Source organism: Onychostruthus taczanowskii, unplaced genomic scaffold, assembly GCF_017590055.1.
Source record: "Onychostruthus taczanowskii isolate IOZ18803 unplaced genomic scaffold, ASM1759005v1 scaffold1, whole genome shotgun sequence".
In the NCBI taxonomy this organism is placed as follows: Eukaryota; Metazoa; Chordata; class Aves; order Passeriformes; family Passeridae; genus Onychostruthus; species Onychostruthus taczanowskii.
In genome coordinates this window covers 9,792,862-9,816,398 of record NW_024496525.1, presented here as the reverse complement: position 1 = coordinate 9,816,398, position 23,537 = coordinate 9,792,862, and the positions used below count along the sequence as shown (strand labels likewise).

The 23,537-nt window shown below is 34.3% G+C and overlaps 1 protein-coding gene across 8 annotated transcripts in view; it reads left to right on the top strand.

Annotated features, from left to right (window-relative positions):
• RYR3 (ryanodine receptor 3) overlaps positions 1-23,537 on the top strand; it is a 194,068-nt gene that overhangs the window by 82,658 nt on the left and 87,873 nt on the right. For all 8 annotated transcript variants that reach the window (XM_041409838.1, XM_041409979.1, XM_041410068.1 and 5 more), the window contains 20 exons: positions 716-932; positions 1,129-1,233; positions 1,654-1,757; positions 2,177-2,260; positions 3,528-3,687; positions 4,120-4,267; positions 4,367-4,572; positions 5,234-5,408; positions 6,920-7,128; positions 8,267-8,451; positions 9,090-9,126; positions 9,467-9,627; positions 10,059-10,224; positions 12,621-12,707; positions 13,096-13,322; positions 14,387-15,188; positions 15,688-15,888; positions 16,179-16,281; positions 19,820-19,957; positions 22,926-23,199. In XM_041409838.1, the coding sequence (XP_041265772.1) occupies positions 716-932; positions 1,129-1,233; positions 1,654-1,757; positions 2,177-2,260; positions 3,528-3,687; positions 4,120-4,267; positions 4,367-4,572; positions 5,234-5,408; positions 6,920-7,128; positions 8,267-8,451; positions 9,090-9,126; positions 9,467-9,627; positions 10,059-10,224; positions 12,621-12,707; positions 13,096-13,322; positions 14,387-15,188; positions 15,688-15,888; positions 16,179-16,281; positions 19,820-19,957; positions 22,926-23,199 (3,789 nt within the window). The remainder of the gene's footprint in view (positions 1-715; positions 933-1,128; positions 1,234-1,653; positions 1,758-2,176; positions 2,261-3,527; positions 3,688-4,119; positions 4,268-4,366; positions 4,573-5,233; positions 5,409-6,919; positions 7,129-8,266; positions 8,452-9,089; positions 9,127-9,466; positions 9,628-10,058; positions 10,225-12,620; positions 12,708-13,095; positions 13,323-14,386; positions 15,189-15,687; positions 15,889-16,178; positions 16,282-19,819; positions 19,958-22,925; positions 23,200-23,537) is intronic.

The following is a 23,537-nucleotide window of genomic DNA, read 5'->3' as shown; positions in this document are numbered from 1 at the left end:
TTTTTTTTTTTAGCATTTCTGTGTTTGTTTACCTCTAGAGTTTGCTCACTTGAGGACGAAAGTATGCAGCTGGATAATTTTTGTCTTTGTTGATTTCCTGGTATATTCTTAAATTTATATGACAAATCTATATCTGAGGAAAAAAAGAACATTTTAGGGGTTTGCAAAGAATCCAGAGCTTCTGGAACTCATTCCCAGCTGTAATATACAGTATAATATTGCTTGTTTTCCTAATGTATTAAGGTTTTTAGTGGTTTTCTTTATTATTTCTCTCATATGCCAAACTGTCTGCATGTGGTCACTGGGACGTAACTTTAAAACTTTCAAGTTATGTATCCAGTCTCAATAGTGTTTTTAGAATAACAGTCCAATTTAAATTAGATTTCTGTTTCCAAATCCCTTAAATCCACTTAAAAAAACTCAACTTACAACCATTTGATTTTAATTGAGAAATATTTCAATATGCCACTATGCTAAATAATCAGTTTTGCTTTGGTCAAAACAAATTTTCAAAACAGTGTTGAGATGATGGTTTTACTGACAGTATCTGCTAGTATGAATGCTTGATAACCCTTTGGTATTTACCATAACATGAAGCACACATGCATTTTTGTAAATGGTAGTAAAACAAATGCTTAGGCTTCTACACTGTTTATCCATAATCATAGTATATGCTGATTATTTGAGTTTAATTTCTTCATTGAAAATTGCACAGAGTTCGTTTCTTGTTGGGTGGACGTCATGGAGAGTTTAAATTTCTGCCTCCTGCTGGCTATGCTCCCTGTTATGAAGCATTGCTTCCAAAAGAGAAGATGAAATTGGAACCAGTCAAAGAATATAAAAGAGATTTTGAAGGAGTGAGGGATTTGTTGGGTACAACACAATTTCTCTCACAAGCTTCTTTTATCCCTTGTCCAATAGACACCAGTCAGGTATGTGAAACTTGCAATAATGGAATCTATAACTTTTGTCTATTCAAAACTTAAATTCACAATATTAAATCTTCCCTCTTAGCAATTCTTCAATTGCTTGTTGTGATGTACTAACTAAACTAAGTGATCTTGGACATACAAGGTGAGGTAACTGAAACCTCTTCTTACTTCTGGAATTGTTATGCTCTTTCTTTAGATTGCTCTTCCTTTTCATCTTGAAAAGATCAGGGACAAACTAGCTGAAAATATCCATGAACTATGGGGAATGAATAAAATAGAACTGGGCTGGACATATGGCAAGGTATGTTTTGAATGACCTGCCTGGGTATAGTCACCTGTATTAGGTTAAGTCTTCTACCAGCCCAAACCTTGACTTGATATTTGAATGGGGTATGCAATGGTGGTCTATACATTACCAGCAACAGGTGGCAATGTAAGCTGGAAGGAGACAGCAGTATTAACTTTTTGGTGGCTTTTTTAAACATACAAATTCCTCTAATTTTTTTGTTTTGTTTATTTCATTAATTATGGAGCAGTATTTATAGTATGCATTATAAGTGAATCATGGGAAAAGGAGATTATATACTTATGAGTAGCTGTCACTGAACAAATATAAATGGTATTGCTTATATTGACTTCATTACTGCAAAGAATTTACTGGGTTTTTATTGTGAAACTTGATTCCACCAGGAAAGTACTCTTTTCTGTTATTCTTTTGCAGATACGGGATGATAATAAAAGGCATCATCCTTGCCTTGTGGAATTCTCAAAACTGCCTGAGACAGAGAAGAATTATAATCTACAAATGTCAACTGAAACCCTCAAGTGAGCTTTAAATAGAAAAGAAAATAAAGTTTTAAAATTTTATTTTTATTTATGTGCATCATACTATTGTAAGATATAAAAACCATTCAAATATCTCCTTTAAAGATATTCTGCTAACTTTACTAGAAGTTCCAGGAACCCAACCAGACTGATGTAAAAAAACTTTTGTCTCTACAGACAAAGAAAAAAAACACCACCAAATCCTCTTGGTTTTAATAAAGTGGTGGAAATCTCAAGTCATAGATTTGTGCCTTTTTAGTCTTTGAAGGCCTTATTTGTTATCTCTGATAAATTACTTGTGGTTTTAAATACCATTATTTTGGATTACTTCCATATTTTTAAATATAATTTCTTCTGAGTGTTTTTACAATGCATGAGAACTCTAATGTTGTGTTTAACTAATGCCATTTTTATGCCAGAACACTTTTGGCCCTTGGATGTCACATTGTTCATGCTCATCCAGCAGCTGAGGAAGATCTTAAAAAAGTCAAACTTCCTAAAAAGTATGTACCTTATGGTAACAGTTACATATTATAATATTTATTATAAATATAAAATACTTAAGTTCATTTAAAGTATAGTGGATATGAACCCCATACATGATAAGGTCTTAGAGATCTCTGGTTAGGCCTTTACTTGACTGTGATGATGTTGAAATGTGAATACTGCTGTGCTACATCACCTCCTGAAGTTGTTGAGAGGCAGAAACAGTCACCTACAGACAATTGTAGCAGTGTTACATCACCCTAGAACCGAGACTCCAAAGTTAAATACAACATTGCAGTGCTTTTCTGTCTCATAGTAAAGAATAGTCTAGTCATATGATGGTAAATCTATTTACTTGAAAGAGAGTTTACCACTTTACCACATGAGACAGAAGCAGCAAGTTGGACACTGGCCATTTCACATCAGTTTATCAACACACCATATGTCTTTTTTTTCCTGAAAGAAGTTTATCCATGTGAAACAAAGTCAGTTGTTTAAAGTGAGCAGTAAAATACATAGTTTTATGATGAGAGATGGTGATCTCGATCCAGTGATGGCTTTAATCAAATAGAGCTTTTCTCAAGATTCATACTGCAGGCAATCTATCATAATACTGGTTTGCTATTATTCTCTTGTTGCCTATATGAAACATCCTAATTAATGGAAACTGACTTGAGCAAAAGAGAATCTGAATATGTCTAAAAGAACAGGTTGTCCTTATACAATGTGGAAGGGCTGGAGAAGATAATGGCTACTGCTGAAAAATTACTAAACAATTTATTCAGGCAAAAAGTGGTAAGAACAATAGTTAAAATTTTTTCTTCTGTTGGAAAAAATGGTAATGCAATCCTTACGGAATAGTTAATTAAAATACCATACTTAATGATACATAAGAAAGTTTCATAAGAAGTCATCATAAAGATCTTTAAAATAGAAATTACTTGAAATGTTTAAGTGACAAATATATTTATATATAAAGTAGTCATTCAATAAAAATTTTGTTGCTTTATAGCAACCGTTTAGGCATGTAATATGGATCTGAGTCACATTTAATTAACTATTGTGCAAGTAGGTGGAAAATGAGATGGTGTAGATGACTAGAATCCAGTTTATGTCCTAGTCAATAACCAAACACAATGGAAGATTTTTGCAAAGAAAAGGTGGGAGTCGGAGATTGAAAAGTGGAGAGAGATAGTGATTCCCACCCTATGAATGCCTCATAGAAAGATTTAAATACCATAACTGGGATATCTTGACTCTCTGTTTTGCTTTGTTGACTTACAGTTACATGATGTCAAATGGATATAAACCTGCCCCTCTTGATCTTTCTGAAGTGAAATTGTTACCTTCTCAGGAACTTCTAGTTGACAAATTAGCAGAAAATGCTCATAATGTCTGGGCAAAAGATAGGATAAAGCAAGGATGGACCTATGGCATTCAACAGGTAGGAATTTTACATGCATTTGGAATGAGTAAAGAATGTGAGATTTTTGGTACTTCAGACCATCATTTGGGAGGGAGTGTTAGTTAAAATGACAAATACTGACTGTACTGTAATAATTGGAAAGCCAGAGGGGGCTGGGAGCAGGAGAAGAAGCCCTACATATAAAAGTCTGGATTGTCAGACCTGTACGGTTGCAGCTGCTGGATGTATGAGAATATATTTCCACCCTTCTCCTTCATTCTTGTATTTAGGTTTTCAGTGTTACTAACAGAAAATTAATCGAGCTTGCATTCATAGAACTCTTCTTCATTAATGCTGCTTCTCTTCTATAATCATTACATGATGCCAAAGTGCACTCTGTCTCATTATTCAAAGTCTTTGTGATGTCTAAACAGACTTTTCTTCTTGTTGTTTTTTTATAATCCCTTTCAGGATCTCAAGAACAAACGTAATCCTCGGCTAGTGCCATATGCATTATTAGATGAACGTACAAAAAAATCAAACAGAGACAGCCTCCGTGAAGCTGTCAGAACATTTGCAGGCTATGGCTATAGTATTGAGCCACCTGACCAAGAAATAGGTATGTATTTTCAATAAGATTCATGGCCTTTTTTAGTGACATTTGTAGTTTCATTTTATTATTAAAAGAGGGGGGGTTTTCCTCTGTTTATTTTTACAGCTGATCAAACAGTGGAAAAAGTCAGCATTGACAAGATACGATTTTTCAGAGTAGAACAATCCTATGCAGTGAAGTCTGGAAAGTGGTACTTTGAGTTTGAAGCTGTGACAGGTGGAGACATGCGTGTTGGCTGGGCCAGGCCAGGCTGTCGACCTGACGTAGAGTTGGGAGCCGATGACCAAGCATTTGTATTTGAAGGAAGCAAAGTCAGTACACCTTTACCTCTTTTGATCTATGAACAGGCTACACAGAGAACTAAAACATATGTTTCCTCTGTGTACTCCACATCAACTACCAGCATGATTTGATTTGTATAAATATGTCTCTGAGCTCCGTTTCACAATGAATAGTACCTCCATTTTGGTTCTGGTCATGAGATTATGCTAACAAAGAAGTGTTGCTTTATATGTATCTTCCTAGGCTATACCAAACGAAGTACAGAAGTCTGTCATAATTATAAACAAGATACAGCATTCACTTCCATTTTATATAACTGGTGTTTCACAAAAATCAAAAAAATGTTCTTCATTAGCTGAGAGAACCATAGTCTGTTTTTCCTTTTTCTGTTTTTTTCTGGTTTCTGCATGTACTTTGTTCCTAAGCTTGACTCCTAAAGGACCAGAAGAAGGATGACCCTGTGTGTAGGAAGTTGAATCCAGTGAACAGTAGTTATCAGGTTCCAAATTGCTGAAGTTAGGGTGCCTTACTCTCTCCATGTCCCTGTTACCCCCAAGGCAAAAGTCATGATCATTACTGTTAGCAAATTATTTTAAGATCCTGGACAATAAAATATCTGGGTTTCTTTATTTCTTTTGTCTTTAATTTTTAACTTTAGCACTGTATTTATTTTCTTGGTTTAACATTTAGGGCCAGTGTTGGAATCAAGGCAGCGGATTCTTTGGACGAAGCTGGCAACCAGGAGATGTGGTTGGTTGTATGATAAACTTGGATGACAAATCAATCATCTTTACTCTGAATGGAGAGTTGCTTATAACCAGTAAAGGCTCAGAACTTGCATTTGCTGACTTTGGAATAGAAAATGGTAACTTCCCCTTTAAAGTCACATGGTTATTAGAAGACAAAATAATAAACAGAAAAACTAGTCTGTCATGACTCAGTGAGCTGAGAAATCATATTCCACCGATACGAGCCTTCAGACTGTGCTATACATTTACTTCACAAAAATTTATTTTGAGAGTTCTTGTGTGGTACAAACTGAATTTATTTTCTCCTTTAACCACATTAATGGGGTTTCAGCAGTGTGGATGAATTTTCTCAGTGTTGCTAGGCTTTCTCTCAGGACTTCAGTGCTAAGAAGTGGTAATAATAAGCATCCTGAAAAATTACCAAAACCTGAAAAGGTAGTCTCTGATAATCCCACTGGAGTGTAAATATATTATGTTCATGTCTGTGAAGGACAAAATGAGTACTGTGTGGTGAGAGTCTACATCAAAAGAAAGATCTTTGCAACATGAGTCTAATCTTTATTTTCTTTCTCTCTCCTATTCATAACTTATCCAAAAATCCTATTTTCCTGGGCTATTTTTCCTCTTTTGTTTTTGGCCTTTGATTTTTCAAAAAAGTAGTATCTACATGATTGTAGTAAAAGAGTTGGGGAATGTTTTCAAACTGGTTTGCTTTATGTTTTCATTGACTTTTTCTTTGTATCTCCTCCAACCAGTAATAGCTTCATACCTCTTAGTAATTGCCAGAAAACTTTGCAGTTGCTCACTGCCCTTCTTTGATCATACTGTTGATAGAGTTTTCATAAAGGTAAAGAATGAGGGACTGCCTTAACAAAGCTGTACTGAAGTCCCAAAATTTAGGAGAAAAAATCTCTCCTTTAGAGGTTGAACGTTTGGCTTTTCCCTAATCTTGCTCTGAATTCTGTTTTTTTGGGGAAATGGTGAAATAAGTCAACAGCCTTTTTATCCCTGTCTAAACGTATATAGAGATCAAAGAGTTGAGTCATAAAAAATGCTAGCATTAAAGGAGTGTGTATTTGTCCATTGTGAATGATAGAGGAATGAAGGCTGGCAAAAAAAAAAATTGCACCTACTGATGATAAAGTAAATTTTCAACAAATGTATTGAGATATTGAACCTCATCTCAAAGTCCTTTTGAAAATTTTGTACCCTCAGAAACCATACTTAACTTTTGTTGATAACTTTGGTCTAGCCAAGGTTGGCTTCCAGTGACCAGCTTGTTGTATAAAGCCATGTTTATTAGTCTAAAAATGAGAAAGATAAATATAAATGCAATAGTGCCTAAGTTCTCAGGGGCTTTGGTAGCAACTATATTGAACTTAAACATTTGTATTTAAGGTGGCTTTAAATCCTTGCTACTGTCATCACTTCATGCACATTACTTGTAGTAATGTGCATGAAGTTTAGTTCACATTAGATGTGATTAGGCTTTAAATCCTTGCTACTGTCATCACTTCATGCACATTACTTGTAGGAGCTAAAGTTTAGTTCACATTAGATGGATCAAAAAGAAAGAATGTCTGGTTTTAAACTAAGTTATTAAGTTTTGTTGGGTTTTTTTCTTTAGGTTTTGTTCCAATCTGTGCACTGGGCCTGTCTCAGATTGGTCGCATGAACCTCGGAATGGATGCCAGTACATTCAAGTATTATACCATGTGTGGCCTCCAAGAAGGTTTTGAACCTTTTGCTGTTAACATGAACCGAGATGTTGCTATGTGGTTTAGTAAACGCTTACCAACATTTGTCAATGTGCCAAAAAATCATCCTCACATTAAGGTAACGTTACATGTCAGGGAGACACCTGTTCAATGATTGTTTGTTTAGCAAGCTGAGACATTAAACCCTTACTAATACTTACTGTCATCAGATAGTTTGTCATATTACTCTATTAAGTAACTCTTAGATAATTCCAGATGATCTTGTCGATCTTCTTTTTCATTTATGGTAGTATGTATTCCTATGGATGGCCCTATCTGGTTTATTATATGACTTACTTTGTGTTGGGGTTAGCTACTGGAAACATGTTAGTTATGGAGGTTTTTTATATTCTATCTTACATGCACTTTCACTTTCTAAGCCTTCTCTACTATAAATTTTTCTTTAATATCTGAAAATTTTTCAGCTGAAGTCTGAGGACATTTAAGTGCACCTGTGGTGTCACAGATTCTTTCATTGTGATGCACCAGTGATAGGAATTCCAAAACTCTCTAACTAATCTATCCTAGAATAATATATTCTGTCTTTTCTATAAATTGTTTCAAATTAATATATTCCAAAATTATATGTTTGAGATCCCGAGGAGACTTCTTACTACAATTTCTCTAGGCCATTTACTTTAATTTAGATGTAGCAAATTATTCTCTAATGATTGTCTCTGAAAATTTCACTGAATTCCAACTAAATTATTTCAGATTTTTTTTTATTTTATCAGTATTATTTCATCACTATTCATGTCTAAAAGTTTTTAAAATATTTCTATCACTGAATTTGAAGATGCATTTTTCAGCTCAAGGGAAAGTAATATAAGACACAAAGTCTATAATGACCCTCTGAATAATTCTAATTGATATTTCTTCTCATTGTGGTGGAAACTTACTGATTCTTGTAATGCAGTTTTTCAATGAATTGTGTACTCAAAATGAATTAGTTTAATAAACTGTATTTAAAAAATTTTTTTTTTACTCTTGAATGGAACATTTTGAAAATATTTTATGTAGTCAGGATATACTGAATCTGTTGATTCCCTTGCTCTTCAGGTTAAATTCAGTGTCAGAGAACAAAGCTGCACAGTTTTGAAGATAATTATGAAAAATTTAAGTTTCCTCTTTCAATTTTCTCATCCTCTAGTTGCTTTATGGAAGTTTTAAGCATTTTTTTGGATAGAATTATTTTAAAATATTTCTGTTATTTTTAGATATGGAGAATTGATGGGACCATTGAGAGTCCACCTCGGCTAAAAGTTACTCACAAAACATTTGGCACACAGAACAGCAATTCAGACATGATATATTGTCGTTTGAGTATGCCTGTTGAGTTCCACTCATCATTCAACTTCGGCATGGGTGTGGAAAACGCCTCCTCTGATGTTTTCCAAAAACGGTTAGACTTGGATTTGGTTATCCTATTTCATGCTTTCAGTGTAAATGTATTGTTGTATTATTTTTTATTATTGTACTTTATTTTTATACTGAAAATTTCTGTGCACTAAGAACAGATTACCATAAAATGCTATGTCCAGACAAGAGAGAACCTTTTCTAAACAGGTGCATCACAAGGTCTATAGATCTTTGCCTAAACAGAATTTTTTTCTGAATTATTATGATTTGCAAAAGCTACCCTGGAAAAGCAGCTCAAAGTCTTTGGCCCTTTGGTTTGTTGCTCATCAACATCATTGCTCAATAAAAGTGCCTAATTCATTAAAAGAAAAAAGAAGGTGGGACAGGTTTTTAAAGATACCAGGTATTAATGGGTCCTGCACCTTTCAGAGGTACCTCTATCTTTATTTTACTGCCATGAACTAGCCTCTTCTCCCACTTTCTACCTTAATTGCAATCAACTACTTTACTTATATATTTGTATTCTGTACAGACTTTACTAATGCATACTCAGTACCAAGCAAAGCTGGTTAGCTAGTTAGCTAACTTACAGTAGTTAGCTTTTAAGTATACTTAGCCTATTAATGACTAATTTTTTACTACTTTTTAAAAAATTATTTACTGATTTTCCTTTATCTGTAGAAAGCACAGCCAAGAAATTGCTCCTCCTTCTACTACGGTAAGTATGTTGACATGCTTAGTTCTTCTAATGTTTTGAAGTAGATTTATTTGTGGCAACAAGTTCATTAGAAATCAGTCTGTTGAAAGAAGCTTTTTTAATAATTTTTTATAACACCGTTTAGAAATAATGATGTCCAGAGCTGCATGATTTGCAACTTGTAGAAACATAAACCTCATCAACTTAAAACACTACTGTGTTTATTTAATTTAAGAGTATTTTAAATTACTTATTAGAAGAATGTGAATTACTATTAAAATTTGATATAGAGGAGATTTGATTATTCCTTGATAAAATGCTTTAAATTTCTATTACTAACGTGCTCTTTTCCTCCTTTCAGTATTTTTATTCACTACGGATATTTGCTGGCCAAGACCCATCCTCTGTCTGGGTTGGCTGGGTAACACCAGACTATCATTTTTACAGTGAAAATTTTGACATAAATAAAAATTGTACAGTGACAGTTACTTTAGGCGATGAGAGAGGCAGAGTTCATGAAAGGTAAGGAATTATTTATAATGTATGAAAGTTTTTAGTTTAATATTATTTAAAAGTCAGATGTTCATGAGCTTTATGATATTTTAAATATTAATTTAAACTAATAAAAAAATTGATTATGGAGTATGAGTTTTCTTTGCTCATTTATATATGAATGTCTTTTAGGTGGGCATGTTAAAGTGAATTTATCATTAATGTTCTGTTGCAAAGAAAATTTCTTTTGGAAAGAATTTTAAATGAAAGATTCTTCTTTAATGTCTATATTTACTCATTGTGGATGAAGCAGTTTGTTTAACTGTAACTTACAAGTGCACACAGAAGCCTGTGAAATTTTTTCGTCACTACGATAAAGAAGAAAAAGGTATTCCTCCATTGAAAAGCGCATGTCCACCAAGTTCAGTGTGACCTATGCTTTGTTCTTGTTGCTCTTTCAGTGTGAAGCGCAGCAACTGCTACATGGTTTGGGGAGGAGATGTGATTGCTAATTCCCAGAGATCGGGTCGCAGTAATGTTGATATAGAAATTGGATGCTTTGTTGACCTGGCTACTGGAATGGTGTCATTCACAGCCAATGGAAGAGAGCTTGGCACTTGTTATCAGGTATTATCAGATTTTCAGGAGGCTATCTAGTGAGATTCTTGTTTTTATGCTACTTCTCTTTTCCAGAAATCTAACTGGACATCATTTGTGTGATGATAAAATGTTTTCCTATAATCATTCTCTTTTTTCCCTCTTTTTCTCACTTCTTATAAGGCTATGTTTTTTTGAGTTGTTTAAATATGTTAAGATAAATATATTTTTTACATCTCTATGTGGTTCAGAATTTTGATTAATAAAGTTAATTCTTTATTTTTTCAACTGAATCAGTTATACAATAAAGAGGAAATAAATATTTTAACTAGCAGAAGGTCAAAATTAGATTTTATATGTAATTTTTCTATGAATTGAGAAGAAAAATTTAGTTAATTATTACCAGGGTTTGTGTCTTCTGCAGATAGCTGTGATTTGGTGACTGTCTGATTTGATAAGTTTCAAAACCTAAAATTCAAATATGCATTAATGCAGAAAGCCAGAATAAGTGGGGTGGGCCCTAAATGCTATTAATACCATCAAAACATGGTGTCATTTTAAAAATGGATCAGTGGCTGACAGGAGTTTTCAGCACCAGATTGTTGAGGTTTCCTCTCAGTAAGATCAGTTGTCCATAGTAAATCACTCACTGTAGAAGAGGTTGTCCAGTATTAGCAACAATTCATTGCTTTCTTCTATGTCAGCCCCTCAAACGTGTAATACAGACAAAACTGAAATGTTATTTAACTAGATTTAATGGAACTTTTATACTGACTCCATTGAAAATTAATGTGGCAGGGTTGCACACAGCCTCTACGTGGGTATGGGAGGTTATCTAGTAATAGTGATTTTGGAATATTTTGTAAGAGTTGTGAGTAACTTCAATGCCATGCTGGGAGAATATTGAATGTCAGCACACTGGCAAAAGAAAACAGGTGGTCAAAGTGCTTAAGTGCAGCTTTGTTGTTTTTCTAACCAGATACAAACCAATACGAAAGCTTCTGAGCAAAGCCATGAAACTTTGGTGTTCTTCCTTGCAATGGATGTTTGTGGGGTTTTTTTCCACGGACAACCTTTTACTTGCAAGGCATGTATGAAAAGACAGATGTGAAAGATGCACATTATTGAATTTAGTGTAAATAACACTTTCAGACTTTTCTTTATATGACTTGCAATTAATATAATAATTTTCTCTGTACTAAATTTAAATCTCAGAAAGTACCATTATTTCTCCTGTGTTTCTTCTCTTTTTCATGAAAAAACACCAGAAGTTGTTTTAGGAAATATTTTCTCAATGAACCTGTTACACCTGATCTGCTGAAAAATGAGGCTATCCAGCATTTTCTATTGATATGAAATAGTATAACCCAACAAGATTGTTACAAACAAGGGAGAAATATATTTTAATTTTACCTTACTTTGAGTAATTTAATTATTTACTCTCTTTTTTAAAGCAATGAAAATAATATTATGTAGTTTTCATTTCTATGTCTTGAATATTTTACAATAAAGTAAGACCTTTAAAATATTTTACTAAATCAAATCTCTCACTCCAACTGCCACAACTAATTTATATTTGTCTAGTCTAGGTAATTTTTCTAGTCTTATAATAGTTTTCATATATTTTTCAGTTTTCTTAACTTAAAAAGAAGGACAATATTTGTTTGCTGCTTTCATTTTAAAAGACCTGGGGTCAACATATTTAATAGAGGAAATTAATTTTTCTGTAGTTCTTGATCTGACTATTGAATGCCAGGGTGATATTCAGAAAAAAACCCAACACAACAAGCAGAACAGAATGCATTTTTTTCTGGAATTTGGGTTGTGGTTTTTTTAACTTACCAAAATTTTGGAATGTTAATACCTACCTCTATATTATTTTGCCTATGCCCATAGTCATAGTCCTGAGAAAACAGTTTTTGGAAGATCGTTGCCCTCAAAGTTAGGAGTTGTACTCCTTCGCCACACAAATATTGTATTTGTGTTTATTACGTACAACATCTGTACATGATACACAAAATGCACCATGATGTGATTAATATATTTAATTGAACGTCTGAAACTTTGACTTAATTGCAGAGATGTACTTTTTTCAGTCACCCTGGAGCACTGAATTTTTAAAAATAGTATACTGTTCTATAATTATAATTTTAATTCTTTATTTCATGGCAGTGGTTCCCCCTATAGGTGTTGAGAGCACTTAAGGCTACAAAACACCTGTCTCATAAACCAGGTGGTCCTATAACAATAACTGCAAATACTTTGCTATATTATAGGTAGACACTATTCAACACTTTATTTAGTAAAGTACATACATTATTGGGTAATGAAGTGTAAGGTATGCAGTATTTATTTTATATCATATTCAGAGAGAATTTTTTTCCATTTTTACTTTTTAAAAATTTTTCATCTCATTTCACTTCTAGGTTGAACCAAACACAAAGCTTTTTCCGGCAACATTTTTACGGCCTACAAGCACTAACTTGATTCAGTTTGAACTTGGTAAATTAAAGGTAGGAAGTATTTTTGTACTCTATAGATAGACAATTTTTATTTAAATGTTCTCTTTTAAATCTGTTTATTTCCATGCAAATTCCTGCTCTGTTAAATTTGTTTAGGAAGGTTGAGTCAAAGGCATGACTTGTAATTTGACTTCCATGTTTACTTCTGTAAATGTTGTTATTATATGCAGTTAAATGATGATTTGCAATTGTCAAAATAAACTAATATTATCTGAAGATAACACCATTAATGTTGGGGGATTTTAATAGATTTGATTTGTTGCAATAACTTCTATCTTTCTATGATTTCCTTGTTATTTAAAAGTTATACTTCTTTTTGGTGTTATGGGTTTATTAATTATTACGTTTCAAAAATAATTAATACATATATTTGTTTCAGAATACCATGCCTTTATCAGCAGCAATTTTTAAAAGTGAAGAAAGAAATCCTATTCCTCAGTGTCCCCCTCGCCTTGATGTACAGACGATCACACCTGTTTTATGGAGCCGGATGCCAAACAGCTTCCTCAGAGTAGAAACCGAGCGTGTCAGTGAGCGTCATGGCTGGGTTGTACAGTGCTTGGAACCTCTGCAGATGATGGCACTTCATATCCCAGAAGAAAACAGGTACCTTGATAATGAGATAAAATTACTTGATGTGGACAAAATATACTGAAAAAAGGTGTCAGCATATTGATTAAACCTGCCTTGCTGAATATTTACCTTATAGCTGTCGAGAATTTCTGATCTTACCTGATATCATATCAGATATTATTGTATTCATGAAACCTAAGTACAAGAGACTGAACTTTAATGACATGTACCAAGTTTTGCATATGTAAAAGAAAAGCATGACTATTCAATTTTATTTAATTTAAATTGAATTAGCATTTCTTAAATCTATATGTCTTTAAACATGGAGATTTTTCTCAGCTTAACAAAAACAAGCATAAAGAACATGCAAGTACTATTTTGTCAATTTTTTCTGTAATAATAGAAACCTGTAATCTCTTCCTGCTTCGTCTGCACTGAATTTACATGAATTTAAGTTCTTATGTTCTTATTGACAAGATCATGCCTTTCTTTGATTTTCATTAGGTTTTATCTTCAGAGTGAGGATAGTAAAGATCTATCCAAATGTCAAATGTCATAACCAGTGAAAAATCAAACTATCAGCAAAAGCATAGTAGGAAGATCATTTAACAGCTGTACTTTTATTAGTAATTATTAAATTTCTTTTAATGATTCAAAACTCAATTTTATTTATTGTTAATAAAATGGAATTCAAGGAAAGAGTGGAAAACATTGGTCTTGTGGAAAAAATGAACCAGAAATTCTGAGTAAACTACAAAGGCACTGTTTAGGAATGGTAGTAATGCAGATTTTCAGCAAGCCTAATACACCTATTTTAAAAAAAAGTTCTAATTTACAATAGATTCCAAAGAAGAACTTCCATCTTAGATTTTGGGGTTTTTTTTCCTATGGAGTAATAATTTTAAACAGTCTCTATAACTTATTCCCACCATTTACTGTATTTTAATGATGCACATACTAAGATTAGTTAGTATCAACTTTTGTATTAGTGGTTTGAAGAGGAACTGACCAAAATGTTCAGAGATTATAAAACTTTCCTTTTCCAAAGTATTTATTCATGGAATTGAGTGGTGTTCTAATTGTTTACTTCATAACAGGTGTGTTGACATTTTGGAACTATGTGAACAAGAAGATTTGATGATGTTTCACTACCACACTCTAAAGCTCTATAGTTCAGTCAGTGCTCTAGGTAACACTAGAGTTGCTTATGCACTTTGTAGCCATGTGGATGTATCTCAGCTATTTTTTACAATAGATAATCAATATTTACCTGGACTTCTACGTTCTGGATTCTATGACCTGCTCATTAGTATTCACTTGGAGCACGCCAAGCAAGCCAAGCTCATGATGAGCAATGAATTTATCATTCCAGTTACAGATGAAACTCGAAATATTAAATTATATCCCGATGAAACAAAGAAGCATGGTTTACCTGGAGTAGGGCTTAGCACCTGTCTTAAACCAGACTTTAATTTTTCTACTCCATGCTTTATTGCGACCAGCGAAGATCATCAGACATCCATCCCAGAGATACCCCTGGAGATACTTAAATCCAAGGCCATAAGTATGTTAACAGAGGCAGTGCAGTGCAGTGGGAGTCACATACGAGACCCTGTGGGAGGACAGGTTGCATTCCAGTTTGTTCCTGTTCTTAAACTTATAGCAACACTGCTTGTAATGGGTGTTTTTGATGATGATGATGTGAAGCAGGTGTTACTCCTCATTGATCCCACTGTGTTTGGAGATCACAAGGAAGAAACAGAAGAGAGAACAGAGAAGGAAGAAGTGACACAAGTTGAAGAAAAAGCTGTAGAAGCTGGGGAGAAAGCAATCAAGCAAACAAAAGCTCCTGCAAAGGGCTTGTTGCAGACAAGATTACCAGAATCTGTGAAGCTTCAGGTGACCATTTATTATAAATATGTTACTTACATTCTACTCTTGATAAAAAAAAAGATTGCATTTTTTGTCTGTTCTCTACTTAATAAGATTTGAAGTTCTGAAGGTGTTTAATTCCACTTTGTCTTAAAACCTCAAATTCATTAAAAAAATTGATGATGATGCAGTTCTTTCTACATCTATCTACACTCAAATAGATTTGTGAATACATACTTATTTCATAAAAACCAGAGCGTTATACAAAGTAATCTTTAAAGGACCCTTCCAAGCCAAACTAGTGTGTGATTTCTAGATATTTTGAGTGCATGGAGTGATAGATTGTGTGTGCAATATATTATCAATCAGATAACGAAACCACCATTTTTGTATCCTTCATGGTGTTGAAACAAAAATATGGGAAAATGTGTCTCATTTTTACAGTCTGATGCAGTGTATAGTATGTGCTCAAGTTCTCCCCCAGAGTTTGTAAAGCTGTTGATATTGTCTATTTTCTCTACCGTAGATGTGTCATTTACTCAATTATTTTTGTGACTGTGAACTACAACACAGAGTGGAAGCAATTGTATCGTTTGCAGACCGTTATGTATCCAAATTGCAGTATAACCAGAAATACAGGTACAATGAGCTCATGCAAGCCTTGAACATGTCTGCTGCATTGACTGCCAAGAAGACTAAAGAATTTCGGTCTCCTCCTCAAGAGCAGGTAATATTATAAAAAAAAAAAAAAAAAAAAAGAAGATTGAACTAAAGGTTAAAAAAACTCTTTATGATGACAAAATAAAGTCCTGACTCACTGGAGAACCAAAATGAATTTGAAAATAAATTGAAAATAAATTTATTCCATGCCACAGTATACTGAATGTCAAAATGTTGAAACTTGTGTTTTAGAACTTATGCTGTAAATTGAAGTTATAAACAGGTAAAGTATGGCTATATACTAGAATAAGTCCTAGGCTATTTCAATGTTTTAACTGTGCTTTAAATCCCTTAAAGATTAACATGTTGCTGAATTTTCAACTGGGAGAGGATTGTCCCTGTCCAGAGGAGATTCGGGAGGAACTATATGAATTTCATGATGATCTTCTAATTCACTGTGGTGAGTGGCAAGTTTTTGATACATGTTTTGTTTGTCTTTTTGGCACTTGACAGATCAGCTGAAAAATATACTAGCATGAGAGGTTTTTTTATTAGATGTGCTACTGCCTACAATGTGACTTTACTGACAAACTTTGTGTATATTACAAAAATATGGGAAGCCTTTGCATGGTTTTAAGTTTCACTGTTAAATCTCTACTAAATATTTTCTAATATTATTCTGTTTATATACCAGTTTTAGACTTATTGGGGAACAAAGTAACGCAAAGATTGGGTTGGGTTTCCTTAAAAAATTTATATAAGCACATGTATGAGTACTAGCAGATAAAAGGTTTTGAGGGAACACAATTGCTACAAAGCTGAGCATCAGAAATTTAGTTTTAAAAAAAGGAGATGTGGAGTTCTCTACCTGCTTTAGCTTGGTTTCCTCTTATATGCATGACTGTGAGAATCAGCCATTATAAAACACTCTTGCACTGCATACTACAGCTTGAATTGTCCCCACCCATTTAATTTGGATTTTCTGTAAAATTTTATGTGGATTTTTTTATGTCTGTTTTTTTGTTAGTTTATTGAGTTTGTTGTGATCTTAGTCCAATTCAGACAATCATGAAATTATTAACATTTGTAGTCTGAGTCATCTAATTATTACTGTTCATTGCCAGCAATTATGCAGTTAAAACTGAAATAAACAAGATTTTCCATCGACCTACTTGGTAGATATGTTCATGGTTACTCTTTCAGTGTATTGCTTAGTTCTATGGTTTTTGGCATCCACCTTGTCCAAAAAGAAGGGGCCAACATCATTACAGTGAGTAGACAGTATCTCAATTCATTCCCCAGGAAGAGCATGATATTCCCAATGGTTAGTTCTTCCTTGTCCACCTTCTTGCTTGAGATCATTATCAAATGTTTACCAATACAGTCTTATAAATCTTCCTTTGCCGGTTATCCCTAAAACCAATGTTACCTGTAACCAAGGTTGCCATGGAATGGTTTTGTTTTAATGACCTGTAATTAAGTTTATGTTTTCTGTTTGGAGGCATGGTGCCTCCTATACCATTCTGTGCTTGTATTGTTAAGTTTTCTGATATTATTTTGCACTGTTATACCTGAGTACCCTCTTAGAATCTCCAGCAATCAGCAAGCTGTGATTTCATGAAAAGTCAATTGTAATTTCTCAACTACCTCAGCCTCAGCTAAAGATGAGTAGGTCTGTGGATATCTAAGCTGTGCTCCATCAATTTACTTCTGAGGGTGTTGTACAAGAAAGAATAAGAAGTCCTTAAAAACAAGTTTTGTGTCTGTAAGGCAGAAATTTAGTTGGTTTATCATTACTTGTTTTTCACAATCCTCTGTTAATTGTTATTCATCATTTCTTCTAATTGCTTACCAAAAACTTTCTTTCATTCCTTAATTTTTCTTTCAAGTGTTAAAGTGAATGGCTAGTATCCTCCTATTTACTCCTCTTTCTCTCTGTTTTTATGACATCTACTATAATAAATAATTATTACAGCCACCTCCATTGTACAGTCACTTAGCCCTTGATCTGACCTCTGGTTTCCAAAGGTAATGGCCATTTGGCAGCATAGAGTACTATAACACTCCAGGATGGAGATTATGAAAGCCCTACAATTTACTTGGACATGTCTTAACTTCACAATCAATTAATTTTAGTTTAAAATCTTGTGCCTGCTATGATCATTGAGTTAGTTTAGCTCCTGGTTACTCTTCATATTTCATGAAGTGAAACACTAGTCATTTTATGCATTGGGATTTTGCTTTTTAGGGATGCACTTTTATTATTTGTTTACTACACTGTAATGAATGAGAGTTCAAGATAGAGAAAACACTGTCTCATGATTAAAATAGTTTGAATATCCTCTGGATTCTATGCAAAACCATATTCATTACTTTGTACAGATTTATCAGAGGTGGTTGCTGTGGATAAATGCTCCTCATTATTTGTGTCCTGACTTGGTCCTGAAAATCAGTACTAAGCAATCACAGCTGCAGATTAAATGAATAGGAGTTCTGCTTGGAATTTTTAATCAGCTTTTTAGTACTAAGTATACTTTGCCATCTAAGTGGAAAACTATGTATGCAATCAAGTAATTAAAGGCTTCTTCATAATGAATATAAGCAAATAGTTACTCAGGCAATCTTAATCCTAGCACGTCGTAACAGGGAGTGGTTAATTTTGCTGGCAAAATAATGGTCTTCTATCATATTTTTATGTGCAATTTCTTGCTTATAAAAAAACCAAAAATATTTACATCATATTTGGTAGCATCATATCAAACTGACAGTTACCTGGGTTGAAACCATCACAGTGCACAGACCTGCGCCACTTGAAGGAAGCAATTAGCCAGTGGCAACATCAGACAGTCAGCTTCTAAATGGATTGCAACTATAAGATGATGCAGAATGAACAATGAGTGATATGGAAGAGTAGATGAGACCCCACCTGGAGAAGTCACAGACCTCATCTACCCCAGTCCAACACTGTTTTAACTCATTATCCCAGTGCATTTCTTCCTGTATGTCCATTTCAGCTTCTTCAGAGTTCCTCTCCCAGTGTCCCTGTCCAGGGCCCAGGTTTTATTTCAGCGCCACATAGTTTGTTCTTTTAATATCCTTGTCTGCTTTCTCTTTCCTTTCATTGCTGGTGACATTTCCTGTTCTTACTTTTTTTTCAGACTGACTGTATCCCTTCCTCTTTCTTAACTTTTCATTTTGCCAAGACAGTTCCACTTATCCCATTTCTTAAATTCTCTATGTACTGTCCAATTTCATTTTTGACTTCCTTCATTCCCTCTCAGTGCCTTTGAATTTTATCACTTAGTCACTCCTAGTCATAATTTTCCCTCCCCCTCCTGTAGCTGCCAGCAGCAAAGTCTCTCCAACTTGATGCAACATGTCTGTTCCCATTTCTTCCTTACTTAACTGTTTAGAACCAGTTTTAGCTACTGTAGTTTATTCTTTTCCTCCCCAATTCAGGTTCTAGGTCTAGTATCCTGTTTGAAAAACCTTTCCTTTTTTCATTTTCTCTTTCACAAGCAAACTGCAAAAGCTTACATTTCAGCTTGGCACAATCTCTGATCTGGAAGGAGCATGCTTAGCTGTTCTTTGCTTCTGCACATAACACATGTGTTGTCTGATGATCACTAAGAGGTGTGAGAGACTTTGAATGGTTGTGAAGCAGTGTAGTGAACTGAACTGAATTAAACTGGTCATTTTACCAGGTATTAAACTACCTGGTAAAACGACATCCCGTCTCATTATATACATTTTTATGAAAAGCATGTATTACCCACATAATCTCTGAAAGTCTGCCTTCTTACAGCTTTGAATTCAGTTAATATATTTGTTTATGGCTGCTAAATATCTCAGCTGAAAAACTGTACTGTATTGTAGGATACACCCATACACTTCTTTCTTTAGCCTACATTCTGCAATATAAAACAAAGGATCACATATTTAATCAAATATTACCATGAGTCATATTTTGTTTCTAACCAGTTTTATTTTATGATAAGGTATTCCACTAGAAGAAGAGGAAGAGGAAGAAGAAGATTCCTCCTTGACTGGCAAACTCCGTTCATTAATGTACAAAATCAAAGGTCCGCCAAAAGCAGAAAAATTGGAGCCTAAGGAAGAAGAAGAGAAAGCTCCTAGTAAGTTTTCTTTCCATATAAATACTTTCATGATGCACGTGTTAAAGATTTACACAGTCAACAGGAGTGTATTTTCTAATAAAATAATTAAAATTTTAAGGGGCTGAAGAAGGACACTACCTGTTTAAATTTCTTCTGCCTCTTAAAACTATTATTCTGCATACTGAACACCTCAGATACATTTTTAACCAGAAATTGAAATGACTGGAAGATTTTGGATCCAGATCATTAACTCTGGGGTTGAAAATTTACATATTCTTTATAAGGATTGTGAAAGGCTAATTATGGGCACAATAATCTAGACTCAAGCATTCTAAAATTGGGAAGATCTAATTTTTATGGGCTTTTTTTAATGTGAAAATTCTTTTTTCGAGCTTATCTCCATTTCCTTCTATTGCCTGTTCTATTACCTGTTCATACACACAAATAGAGAAGAACATAAACTCCCCAAAACACTTAAAATCACAAACTTCTTATTCTGAGCAGTATTCCTGTACATATCCATTCCCATACCCTCTTCCATAAGACGCAAGGGTGTTCATGGTCTAAACAGGTGTGATTCATTCTGTGCTTGCAATTCCTCAACTATTTGTGTAAGCTTTTAGTTGAGGCTCTTTGAACAACTCATCTGATTCTCATTGCCACTGTGCTCACATGCCACATGAGAATTCATCCCAGTGAGGGTGATGTGTGGTATGAATCTCACAAACTCTGTCTTTGCTGTTGATATGAGTTTTCAATCCTTAATAGTGACTAGGGATGGTAAAGAACAAGCAAGGCAAAAAGACAGATTTCTCTAGGTCTTCTTTAGGACACATTTTTGTTGAGGTTTCTTCTTGTCTTTCTGAATCAAGATTGGGTTTCTAGCCCTAAATTTCTGTAACACCATACAGATATCATGTGCAGGATTCTCCAAGTGAGTTTGAGTTGGTCAACCAGTAACAATTACTCTTCTTTTTTTACCAAGTTGCTCAGTTTGTCAATAGGCCCTTGTACAGATGTGGAATGGTTAATTTATTTCAGGCTCTGAAATAAGTCAAGAGCTGTGTTGAGATTAGGCAGCAAAGTCATTTTATAACTCTTACATGAGCTGCTTGCTCTGGAAAGCACCTGTGTTTGTCCTGGTCTGAAAGCATATTTTGGTCTTTTAAGCTTGTTACTGAGTTTTAAGTACATTAAATCTTGTAACAATCTGATATGCTGCATGAAACAGGGTTCATTCTCCAGTGATTCATCTGTTGGCATCTGCTGTCTCTTTAATGGTAGCAGGAGCTACTCAGTATCTGGTAGTATCATTTCTTCTCCAGGTTTCATGTGGATTCTATTGTCATGAGTCAGGAAATATTCACTCCTAAAGCCTCAGGGCACATGGTGTTTGGTCCTTGGAACAGAGCAGTTCACTTACTTCATGTACCAGAGCTTTGGGTTGCAAGAAATGTAGGCTGTAAAATGATCCTACAGTGTCTATTTTTCTAGAAATTTCAGATGATTTCTTTAGGTTTGGGCTTCTCCTTGGAGTGATGCATACTATAAATATGCACATGGGTTAAGTCATTGAAAGCATGATGAAAAATAATGTAAATCTATTATATTATATACTTGACTGTAGCTGGACATGCTGACGTTTTTAGTCCATGTGTACACTTGCCCTTTATGCATCATGAAATTGGGAATTCAGAGATTAAAGGAAATGGATGTCAAAGGTACCCCCAATCCTCTTATGTGCATGAAGAGGTGTGGTGGTGTGCATGATGTGTACCTATTTCCAAGATTAAAATCTCTGGCCTTGAGTGTCTTGGCTTTAGTCATACATACGCTGTGTGAATATTCATAAGAAGGAACTATTTACTACAAATAAATCTTCCTTTACTCTAAGCTTACATTAATTTCTTATCACAAATAAGCTTTTACCCAAGTGAGGAATGCCAGCAATTTCAACCTAGTATTAATGATGAATCAGTAAATTTTGTATTTCAAAACAAGTTAGAACTCTGAATATAAACACATAGAGGCAAAGAATTAGTGTTAATAATGATTCTAGGACATTTGTAACTATCAAGTCAAAAGTGAGATAAGGCATGACGTGCCACTAAGAGTAGGGCTATCCCTGTGAAGTACAGAATTTGTTCTCAGAGGTTAAAAGCCTAATTACGGAACACAACCTCAGAATTAATGAGGGTTTGCATAAATACAATATTAAGTAAGCTAAGAAAGAAGTGTTAGCAAGTGAAAGAATAGTGTAGACACAAACCCCAATGGATCTACACTATCTATGAACACTTTAGTGATGTAAAGTGGAAGGGAGCTGTTCTTGCCATTGGAAGAACTTTGGGAAAGTCAAGGGGTATGTTTGCAGGTGATAGAAGAAAGAAACTTGCATTGTTTTAAGAGGTAGGGTGGTTACTCCTGTTCTGCTTGATATCAAGCATGAACACTTGTTGGAACAAGGACTGGAACGTGTGTCTAGTTTTCAGGTAAATTCCCTAAACTTTGAGGTCAGCAAAACTGTTTTCAGAATCACTGCATTTGCAATGTCTACAATACAGGTGCATCAAGCAATTTTTGTTCTGTAGTTCCGAACAATACAATGTTTTTAGAAAGTGTGTTACCAAGTGACAATGACTTGATCTAGAAATAAGGAATAAATTAAAAGTCTAAATGCAACATTTAATTTACAAGGATGATTCTCAAAATTATGGTCAACTTAAAGGTTTTCAACTTAAAGGTTTTCATCATCAACAGTGCTGGTGTGGACTTGAACCCTAAATAGATGTTTATTGTTTTTTGTCTCTCTCATTTATCTTGAAAGATCTGAAAGTTGCTTTTCCAATTTAAAAACCCTATTAAGTCTGGTTGTGGTTTTTTAAAACCTTCTTTGTTGTCTCCTGTTTCACACATTACTATAATACATGTTTTTTGATGTTTTCCAATGGAAGAGCAAGTAACATTTAATGTATTTTGCTTTTAGCTACACTAAAGGAACTCATATCGCAGACAATGGTGCGCTGGTCCCAGGAAGATCAGATCCAAGATCCTGAATTAGTCCGGATTATGTACAGCCTCCTTCGCAGGCAGTATGACAGCATTGGGGAGCTCCTGCAAGCCCTGAGGAAAGCATACACCATCAGTGCTGCCTCTGTGAAGGACACCATCAATCTGCTTGCAGCACTGGGCCAGATTCGCTCGCTTCTCAGTGTGAGGATGGGAAAAGAGGAGGAACTGCTAATGATTAATGGATTAGGGTATGGAATCAATGGAGTTTTGTTTTTAAGTTGGTGTAAAGCTTTTTGTTATTTTAGTAAATCCTCTAATTTTTGTTCCTAAATGAAAATTAATGCTGCACTGAAGTGTAAATATGTACCAGTGATTTGCACTTTCACATGTATTTCCAAGGTGGCTCCAACTATCTCTCTAACAGTATCAAAAGGGTCAAAGTTTCTGTGAACGAAGGTATTATCTAAAGGAAATGGACTCTTTTTACTACCGTTAAGCCTGATTCTTAAACCTTAATCAAAGTACATGTTTTAGCAGCTTTGGAGAAAAAGATCACTAAAATTTTTGCTGGTGTCTATCTATGCTG